This window comes from Chinchilla lanigera, unplaced genomic scaffold (assembly GCF_000276665.1).
Source record: "Chinchilla lanigera isolate Chin_1 unplaced genomic scaffold, ChiLan1.0 scaffold00050, whole genome shotgun sequence".
NCBI classification, from domain to species: Eukaryota; Metazoa; Chordata; class Mammalia; order Rodentia; family Chinchillidae; genus Chinchilla; species Chinchilla lanigera.
The window spans coordinates 14,922,326-14,932,991 of NW_004955451.1; the positions used below are offsets into that span (position 1 = coordinate 14,922,326).

General features: G+C 51.9%; 1 protein-coding gene across 1 annotated transcript in view; it reads right to left on the minus strand.

Annotated features, from left to right (window-relative positions):
- Nucleotides 1-5,947: 5,947 nt before the first annotated feature.
- Top2a (topoisomerase (DNA) II alpha) overlaps nt 5,948-10,666 on the minus strand; it is a gene marked incomplete in the record, with an annotated part of 36,583 nt that continues 31,864 nt past the window's right edge. The window contains 8 exon segments of the mRNA XM_013519327.1: nt 5,948-6,277; nt 6,805-6,939; nt 7,438-7,673; nt 8,108-8,245; nt 8,636-8,679; nt 8,909-9,032; nt 9,339-9,491; nt 10,334-10,424. Coding sequence (XP_013374781.1) covers nt 6,811-6,939; nt 7,438-7,673; nt 8,108-8,245; nt 8,636-8,679; nt 8,909-9,032; nt 9,339-9,491; nt 10,334-10,424 — 915 coding nt within the window.

The window sequence follows — 10,666 nt, forward strand, 5'->3', positions numbered from 1 at the left end:
CGCGCGCTTGCCCGCCTGGTGCCGGGCGTAGATGACGAACAGCACGGGCGGCGCCGACAGCAGCAGGATGTGGAAGAGCCAGAAGCGGTAGTGCGACACCGGGAAGGCGCGGTCGTAGCACGTCTGGCGGCAGCCGGGCTGCAGCGTGTTGCACACGAACTCCTCCTGCTCGTCCTCGAACACGGCGCCGCCCACCGTGGCCAGCACCAGGATGCGGAAGATCAGCATGACCACCAGCCACAGGCGGCCCAGCAGCGGCGACTGCAGCTGCACGGCGTCCAGCAGCGAGCCCAGGAAGGCCCACTCGGCCATGGCGCGGGCGCTGGGGACGCGGCGCACCGTCGGGGAGGCCCGGCTGCAGGCCTTGGGGCCCGGGGAACAGAGGGCGCCCGCACCTCGGGGCGAGGAGCCCGGGGGAGCCTGGCGCCCGCCCGCCCCCTGAGGCCTTCGCCCTCCGGACCCCGACCCTGGGGAGCCCCGCCGCCCTTTGGGGGAGCCCGAAGCCCCCTTCCCTCCTTATCTCGCGCCGTGTCTCGTGCCCCGCTGCCTGAACTCAGGACCCGGCTCACACCAAGGGGGCCCCAGTTCCTCGCCCCCGCGCAGCCCCGCACGTCCCGGCGGGGCCCCGACGCCCCCAGACCCGCAGCCGACCCCACTCACCCTGGGCCCGGGCCGGGCCTTCAAGGCGAAGCGCGGCAGCCGGGGCGCCGGCTGGGACCTGTCCCTCCCGGTCCCTCTTTCATTTTCCCTTTCGGGTCTGGCCGCGGCCAGGATGGAGGACAGGACAGGGTGCCTGAGGGGCGCGCTCCCCCTTCTCTTAAAGGGACAGACAGGGTGACCCTGCGGGTGGCGGCTCCACCCTGGCTGGGCTGTTTCCACCCCTCCCACTCCAGCCGCGTCCCGGGCTGCCTCCACCTGCACACGGGGATGGGGTCACCCGGAGCCACATCCTGTGCGGAGGGGACCTGGGATCCGCCGCAGCCCACCGGCCCCCGCGTCAGGGCTGGTGATGGGGCGGCATCTTGGGGCGCTGCTCCTGCGAGGCCCGGCTCTCCTGGCTGTCACCCTCGGAGGCCCGGCCAGCCGTCCCCAAGTTTTGATCCGTCCAGCTGCGCTATACTGAAGTCCCCACCGTGTGACCAGGAAAGCACCATGTGGAAAAACCCCGGGGCCAGCGTTGGTCCTGAACAAAGGCTTCGCCTTCCTTCCTGTTCTCGGGGTTGCAGTTACCAGGGTGAACATCTTGGTTGGTTGGCTGGATTTTTAAAAAAGAGTCAGGCAGTGTAGCTCAGGCTGGCCTTGAACTCGTGATCTTCCTGCCTCAGCCTCCTGAGTGGTGCGATCACAGATGTGCGCCACTGTGCCTCCCGGAGGTCGGGATGGAGGTCCCCTCTGACTGCTCTGGAAGAGGTGAGGGATGGGGACTCCGCGGGGGGAGGTTCTGTCTGCCCCACCTGTGCAGCCTCCCGTTCACCTGGGCACCTGCTGGGCTGGGGCCTTGGTAGAGCCCCACAACCCCTGCCGGAGGGCACTGTACAGCGGGGAAGCTGAAGCAGGAGGGTCGTGCAGTCGGTACACAGCAGGGCCCAGTCTGCACTAGCATGGCTGACTTTCGCAGGGGACATCCTGGGCCCGACTGACCCCGGACCTTGCCTAAGACCGGCAGGTGCAGTCGTGGAGGTGCCCCCCTCCTTGGTGACACGTCAGTCACAGGGACCTGTGTGCTTTTCCATCTGTGGACGGGACCCCGCGATGTTCAGGAAGGGCTGGGAAATGTGCCCCTGGGCCAGGCTGGAAACACGGGGCTAAGCCCTGCTGGGCGCCACCGGTCACCTTCTGCCCTCTGCAGAGGTCCCCTGGGCGGGACGCAGCCCTGGACAGAGTCCAAAGGTAGCGGCCGAGCCCGGGGCCCCCAGGCGGGAAACAGGACGTGCGGCGGGGGCGCCGCGGGGTCCCTGTGGCCCAGCCTGGAAAAACCCAATCCGACCCCGCCCGTCTGTGGGGTGGGCGGCTGGGAGCCGAGATCCCCCGCACTGTCCCTCGGCCTGAGGCCACACAATCTCCTTCCCGATAGCGCAGGTGTTGCTGATGCTGCGCAGAGCCGGGCACCGCCGCGCGCCCCTGCACCCGAACGCCGCGCGGGCGCCTGGACCCGGCGAGTACCGAGCTGCCGCCGCCGTCTGCGCACGGCTGGACTTTCTGTGTCCTGCGCCCCCCAGCATTTAGAAGTCATTTATTTTCAGTACTGGGGTTGGAACCCAGGGCCTTTGTGGTGAGCTCCATCCCGAGCCCCGTTTTAGTTTTTAGTTTGCGACAGGGTCTTAGCTAAGTCACTAAGTTACCCAGGCTGGGCTTGAACTTGTGATCCTTCTGCCTCAGCCTCCTGAATGCTGCCGTGACAGGCATGTTGCATTAAGCCTGGCTTTAGTTCTTTTCCAAGTGGGTTTCTTGCAAGAAAACTCACAAGGGCCTGAGGTCACGCCAGCTATCACCCCGGGCCAGAGTCCTGCTGAGCAGGAATTGGCCACCACCTCACACTCACTTACGTCCACCTTGCGATTGCCACCGACATTGAAGACCACGCAGCGCGTGGGAGGCGTGAGCACTGGGCCATTGGTTTTGGTGAAGATCCCTGCCCAAGGCTCTGGTCTAGAGATGGTTTAGTCAGCATCACAGCTGTCCAGAATCATGCAAATTGGGGGTGGGGTGGGGGAAAGGGCAAAGCTTGGGAACACTTGTCCTCTGGGGTGTTGTACAGAGAAAAGTACAAGCCGGGCATGGCAGTCATGCCTGGCACCCCAGCACTTGGGAGGCTGAGGCAGGAGGATCGCCCTGACTTGATCTAGACCCTGTCTCAAAAAAAAAAAAAAAAGACCTCCATGTGACTTTGTGGCAGCACACGGACCTGAGGACACGCTGTCCACTCTCCAGCACCCGGGGTCTTTGGTTTCCTCTCCACCCGCGCAGATTGCAGAGCTTTGGCATGTGTGGGAAAGAGAACATCTGTGATCAGTTCCTGGCTGGGCCCCGGTTCCTCCCTCAGAATCGGAATCCGTATGTTACTTTTATGACCAGAAAAAAAGAGATATCATTTTCATTTTGAAAGAAAATATTTGCTATTTTTGTAAACTATTGGAAAAGTCCAAAAAAAGAAAATAAAACCCACCCAAATCGCATCCGGAGAAGCAGCTGATGTTCCGCTATGACCTGTGATGTGACCTATTGGTGTGGCCGGCAGTGGTTCTCAACATCACCATGGGCTCCTGTCCTAGCACTCTGGGAGGCTGAGGCAGGAGGATCACAGGGCAAGTCCAGCTCGGTCAATTTTGTGACACCATCTCAAGATAAAAACAAGTCCCAGGGTTCTGTCTCCAGTGTCACAAATCCAAGTGCTTCTGAGTCAGCAGGTCTGGACAGGCCCAGCAGTGTCTACTTAGCTATTCCCATTTTTATGCTTCTTCTTTTTTTTTGGTACCGGAAATCGAACTCAGGACCTTATGCTTGCAAGGCAGGCGCTGTGCCACTGAGCTATCTCCCCAGCCCCCAGCAGTCTGTAGAATGCTCATGGGTGTTGAGAAGCCTGGGTTCGCAGTTCTTAATGACTTGGCATTTGGTTTACGCCTTTGTGATTCCGAGTAGGGTCCACAACCTGTGGCACTGACATCCCTTGGGAACTTCTTAGAAATGTGGACTTCAGACCCCTGAACAGTTTGTAGTCAGGTCTAGTGCACACACCTGTCATCCTGGCACTTGGGAGGCTGAGGCAGGATTGCTGCATGTTCAAGGCAGCCTGAGCTACATGGAATCTCTGTGTCAAAAAGAATTTGTAAGCACTGATTTGAGTAGGAGTGCTTTCTATTTTGAGCACTATACTATATAGTATAGCTTCTCCCTACTTCACTGATACAATTTACACACAGGAAGAAGGCCCTTGTTTGGTTAGATGAGTTTTGATACAATTATTCAGGATCCTTTTGTTTTAGATGGGATTTCACTTTGTCATCCAGTCTGGCCTCCAACTTGTGGCGATTCTCCTTCCTCAGCCTCCCAAGTGCTGGGATTACTTGCGTGCCTGTAATCCCATACTTGGCTCAGTGAATGCTACTGGACATTTTTTTTGTTCAGATTTTTAATTTTTTTTGTACTGGGACTTGAACCCAGGGCTTTTGCCAATGTTGCAGTATATCCCCATCCTCTTTTTAAAGTTTTCAGACAAGGTCTCACTAAGTTGCCCAGGTTGGGCTGGAACTTTTGATCTACCTGCCTCAGCCTCCCCAAGTGCCTGGATTACAGGTATATGCTCACACCTGATTTAAGAGGGTTTTTTTTTTTTTCTGGTACCGGAAATCAAACTCATGACCTTGCGCTTGCCAGGCAGGTGCTGTGCCACTGAGCTATATCCCCAGCCGTGATTTAAGAGTTTTAACATTTGAATAACTTTATAATTTCTGGGTGTGGTGGCACATGCCTGTAATCCCAGCTCTGAGAAGGCTAAAACAGGAGGCTTTCAGTGAGTTCGAGGGTGGCCTGGGCTACATGGAGACTCTGTCTCAAAAAAAAAAAAAAAAACAAAAAAAATCTTAGATGGAGGGGTGTAGCTCAGTAGCAAAGTGCTACCTAGCACAAGTAAAGCTCTGAGCGAAGCTGAGCTTGATCCACAGCACTAAAACATTTTCATTTTTAAAAATACTGTACTTGACCTTAATTTTAGTGTGAGATGTGATGAAAGAGAGGTTTATTTAGCACTTTCCCCCTAAATGGGTTAGCCAATTGCACAAGTACAATTTATAGATACCATCAGGCAGGTTGATCAGAATGTCAAACTAGTTATTAAAGGAAGGAATCATTTTTTTGAGGCAAGGTCTCACTATGTAGCCCGGCCCCAAACTCACAGCAATCCTCCTGCCTTAGCCTACTGGAGTGCTGGTATTACAGGTGGCACTACCATGCCTGGCTTGGAAATCATTTTAAAAGATATATACAGCCTGGTGTGGTGGGGCACATCTGTAATCCCAGGATTTGGGAGGCTGAGGCAGGAGGATCATTGCAAGTTCAAGACCAGCCTGGGCTAAGAAAAAAAAAAAAGACCAGCCTGGGCTACAAGGTGAGCTCAAGGCCACCCTGAACTGTATAGCAAGACCCTCTCTTAAAAAAAAAAAAAAAAAAAACAAAAAAACCACAAAAAAAAAAACCAAAAAAACCTTATTGGCCACACTTGCTGGTGCACATGTGTAACCCCAGGATTTGGGATGGCTGAGACAGAAAAATTGCAAGTTTGAGTTCCACTGGGTAATTTAATAATTTATCTCAAAATAAATGATGAAAAGTGGCTTAGAGTATAGTTAGTTTGAAGGCCCTCAGTTTAATCCCCAAGACTGCAAATAAAACCCAAACCAAATCCTATTTAAATTAAATGGAGCCAGGCATGGTGGTACACGCCTGTAATCCCAGCACTTGGGATCCTCCTAGGCAGGAGGATTGTTGTGAGTTTGAGACCAGCCTGGGCTACAAAGTGAGCTCAAGGCCAGCCTAAACTGCATTGACCCTGTCTCAAAAAGGCAAAAATAAATAAATAAATAAAAATGGGGTATGGCAGTGATGAAGAATTTAACAGCCATGTAAAAGTTCCCTGGGAAAGTATTTATTGTTCTTAGCTGGGTGTGGTGGCACACAGCTGTAATCTCAGAGCTCAGGAGGCTGAGGCAGGAGGACTGCTTTGAGTTTGAGGCCAGCCTGAACTACATAGTGAGTTCAAGGCCAGTCTGAACTACATAGTAAGCCTGTCTCAAAAAACCAAAACGAAAAAGAAAAAATATTTATTGTAAACCATGGAACCCAGCTCTTGGACCCAGCACTAAGCCCATCAAATGAACAGTCTGAAAAGGACTTATTTTAACATAAGCTAAAGGCCTACTTAGTACAGGTTTTTAAAAAGGGCAAGCATAAGTTGTGATGTTTAGAATAGTTTATTACAGTATGAAATTTCTGGAAATGAGCTAAGACACAGTAAATATTTACAGGAACATTGAGAACATCACTCAAGGAACACATAGCAACGCAAGAGGGTCTTTAAAAGAGGGTTTACAGGTTAAACTGGGGAGACTTCCCAGGACAGACTGAGCAGCCGCTGCCGAGCGCGGCTCCACGCTCTCTGCTCCGGCAGATTCCGACCCGGCTGCAGGGCACAGGCCAGTAGAGGCGGTCGTGCTGGCGTCACCCCGTCCCGCGGACTATGGTGAGGTCACGCAGACGTAGTTGAGGTGGTTTTCTTTAGCCTCTAGTGAATTTAAACAGATATGAGCAATTTTTCATTGCTTAAGCAAAATTCAGCCCAGAAAAGGTGGAGCAGAGAGTATTTACATGAGAACTATCAAGTTCTATCTGAGGGGTACGACCTGTGAAGTCACAGTAAAACACAACTGGTCACGCTCTGCCTCAGGGTTAGTGGGAACAGGGACGGAGTGACACTTTAGGTGAAAGCGCTCCGCTTTTAGAGGAGTTGGCAAAATGTCTTATGCTGCAGTGACCACGTAACTCGCTGAGTCCGGGAGGAAATCAGCACGTTTTAAGGATCAAGGAGAACACGCAAGACAAGGACAGGACAGGGAGACAGAGCCAGCGCACCGCGCTCCAGCCGACGGGCGCTTAGGCTCTACTTCCCAGGGTGCCGTTTCACTGTTTTTTGATGATGGTCCTGCTTTAAAAGTACCTTCCCAAACTCAACTCCGAGGAAGGAAATGAAGACCCTCAGGGAACTTTTAAACCAGTCTTGGGCTCAGTAAAACCATTCCATAAAATAATCACCACAATTCAAAACAGGTCGTCTTCATCGGACTCTTCCAGGTACTTTATAGGCTTCTTGGCGCGTCCGGACTTCGCCCGAGGAGCCACCGCCGCGTGCAGGTCCAGGTGGAAGTCGTCGCTCTCCCCCTTGGGTTTCTAGAGAGAAAGGCCGAGCGCTCTGCACAGTGCACGCCCGACAGCGTAATTTCTACCTCGCAATTCAGGCTTTTCTTTCTTTACTAAGTGGTAAGAAACAGGTCCAAGGTGACTGTCTCATGGCTTAAATAAGGTCATTAACTTTGTGACAACTAAATTATACACAGGAAACACTAATGGGTTAGGAATTCACAGTATTTTCTCAAAGATATGTCAAATCAAGAGCAAGTGCTCAGGTGTTTCACAACACCCAGAGCATGCTGGGCATCGGGGCGCACTACTCTAATCCCAGCTCTAGGGAGGCTGACGCAGGAGGGTTCCAAGTTTGAGGCCAGACTGGGCAACTTATTGAGACCCTGTCTTAAATTTCAAAAAGGGCTGGAAATGCAACCCTGTGGAACAGCACCCCTGGATTCAATCCTCAGAAGCACCCCACCTCTTCACAGATCCCCCGACAGCAACAAAAACACAACAAAAGGATAAAACAGGGATACATACCTTGCTTATGGCTCCTTTAGAAATGATTTTCTCAAAGTTAGAATCAGAATCGTCAGACGTGGATGGTTTCCTTTTGCGTCGATTCTTGGTTTTGGCGGGCTCAGGCTTCTGGGACGCCTCAGGCTTCTGGGACGCCTCAGGCTTCTGGGACGCCTCAGGCTGCAAGGCTGGGTCCTTCTTGGCTCCTCTCGGTGCTGCCCTTTTTTTGGTGTCAGCAGTGGAGGCAGCAGACCGACCTGCGAGCCAACCCAGGCATCCGTCAGGGTCATTCTGTGTGGGGTTTCTCACCATGCACTTTGTTTAGCGACTGGATGACTGAGGACATGTGCTTCAGGAAAAGACAATCTGACAGGACTAGAAATATTTTAGAGAACCAAAGGACTCTGAAGCATTCAATTTTTAAATTATGTTGTAAGACTGAACACTTGCAACTGCTTCTCAGCCCTTTTCCTGTTATAGAAATGAGCTAGATAATGGCTGGAATTCTGAGAAACATGCTAATTTTCAACTTCCTGACTATTGCTTACGAAGATCTAAAAGAAATTGCTTCCATTTGAAGAAGGTCTAACTGCAATGTCAACTGTAAGTTTTTAGGGAAAAAAATGAAATCGACTTGGGGCAGCCAGTGAGTCAGCTCTGGCGTGGACCCGTCTCAGAGACCCGGGGTTACCTTTGCCTGCCGTCTTCTTCACAGGCACGCTTCCTTCAGGAGGTGGCTTTGTCACTTCGCTTTTGGCAGGGAACTCGGCAGAAGGGCCGGAGGAATCCGGCTCCCTGTCCTCCGCATCCTCCGCCTCAGGGCCAGTTACTTCAAAAGGCAAGGAGAGGAGTAGAAGCAACACATGAGAAGCCACGCACTGCTTGTCCCACCTGTGAACTTCTGTTTAAACATTCTTGCAACACTTTCACCACACTCCTACAACTCTGTTCTAATTTCTGAATTCTTCACCCCAAGAACCCTTCTTCTTTTTAGTAGCTCTAGTGCCTAGCGTAGTACCTGGTTAGTGCTGTGTGTGGTATTTCAAATGTAGAACATATTCACGTATAGAACTCACCCTAATAAGCTATAGCAATAGAGTGCCAGTGAGAACTTGAGTTCCTCTTCAAAGTACCTGGACACCGTGGCTGAGGTTAGAACGAGTGGGACCTGAATGTCCCAGTAAGAGCAGACATCTTACTGTTTTTATTAAACACATACCTGACACGGTGCTTTTCTGTGGCTTTGGTTCTTTTTTAGTAAGTCTAAAAAAAAAAAAAAAAAAAAATCCTGACAACCAACTCTTCAGTGTATCAACAACAAAAATCACATAGCCTATTATTAAGAACAATGCTGACAAAACCCATCTTATTTTATTTTTTTTTGGTTTTTCTCCGGTACCGGGAACCGAACTCATGACCTTGCGCTTGCCAGGCAGGCGCTTTTTGCCGCTGAGCTAAATCCCCAGCCCCAACCCATCTTAAACACACGCACTTGGGGAGAGTTTTGGCCTGAGGAGGACCAGCATCCGAGGGGACAAAATCGTCGTCTTCAGTCTTTTCATCAGAATCTGAGAAATCTTCATCTGAATCCAAATCCATTGTGAACTTGGTTTTTGCTGTTAAAATATACATGTATAAGGAATCAAGAGGCAATAAAACCACTTACACACACACACGGATATGACACTTCATGAATATGCAAGCTTCTAGCTAATCTCCTAAAAGATGTTTCGGTCTTTCAAATATTTAGTATAATTTACCACGCTAAGAAATAATTTCTATCAAGATCAGCCGGAACTACATAGCGAGACCCTGTCTCAAAAAGACCAAAAAAATATAGTAACTTCTGGGATTAAGCACCCTCGAGTGACTGGGCGCTCACGTCTTTCGGCGCGATCTGGCGTCTCCTCCAGCTTCCTCACCTGCAGTCCTCCGCGGCTCTACTTCTCGTGTCGGGACATCAAAATTACTTTCAGCGCTACTCACATCTGATTCAGAATCAGACCAGGGGTTCCTCCTCTTTCCTTTTTTGATAGGTTTAAATGGCAGTGTAGTTTGTTTCTTTGCCTTGGCACCTAGAAGGGAGGGAAATCACTCACTGGTACACATCAGGCTCCGCTCTCTACCCCGCCTGCTCCCCCACGCTTCAGATGTTCGCTGGGCGCTGTGGGGTGCTGGGACCGCAACGCTGAGGACTCGCTGCCGCAGCCCGCTCTTGCAGACAGACGCTCGGGCAGCATCGGCACCCTGTGCGTGAGGCGCGATGCACACGCGATGCACACGCGATGCACACGTGGAGCCAGGCTCCTCTCAGAAAGACAGGCCTGAGCTGAGGCCTGGGTGTGCGACGGGAGTTAGCCGGTTCTGGGAGAGGGGCGATGAAACTGCAGAGGAGACAGCACACGCACAGCCCTGGGAGGGGCCCGAAAGCAGAGGTCAGGGAGGGGCTGGTCTTGCCCAGCGGGGCTCCTCTGCCTTTTAAAGCGCCTTCCCGACTGTGGTGTGGAGATGGAAAGGGCAGGAATAGATGCGAGACGGGCGCCGAAGCCCAGGCAAGGGGCGCGTTCAGAGGGGAAGCGGCCGGTGCCCACTCCTGCAGGGGAGCTTAATGGAATAGGACGCTTCATCCACCGCGCCTAGTTAGCTAGAAGTGCGCTCTAACAGCCTGGGGAGTATCTTCTTCGATCCTAGCTAAGGCATTCAAGGTGTCAAACCAATGAGCTATCTCATTTAAAAATGATCTCTTCTAGAACGAGCCAAATCCCAAGGCCATGATAAGGATGGCCCAAGTATAAGGCAGACGCGGTCCTCCTCCTCGCCACTCACTCCAACTCAACAAAACACGCGGAACGTGGCAGCACTGACAAACACACCTTCATCTTTGCCTTCTGTCACTGAAGTTAAAATGTTGTAATACCTGCTTCTCTTTTCTGTTTCTTTTCTAGTCTTTGTTTCAGGCTTTCCAGTTCCACACTGTCCTCCACAGGGGTTCCTTCAGTATTTTCACTCTAAAAGTCAGCAAGACAAAGAGGTCACATTCTGCCATCTTATTATTGGGAATAACAAACAGTTAAATATTATATGGTCAAAGACTGTTTCTTCTTTGGGTTTTGGTTAAGAGCTCTGAATAGGTCCAGCATGGCGGCACATGCCTGTAATCCCAGCACTCGGGAGGCTGACGCAGGAGGACTGCTTTGAGTTCAGGGCCAGCCTGGGCTACATAGTGAGACCCTGTCTTTAAAAGAAAAAA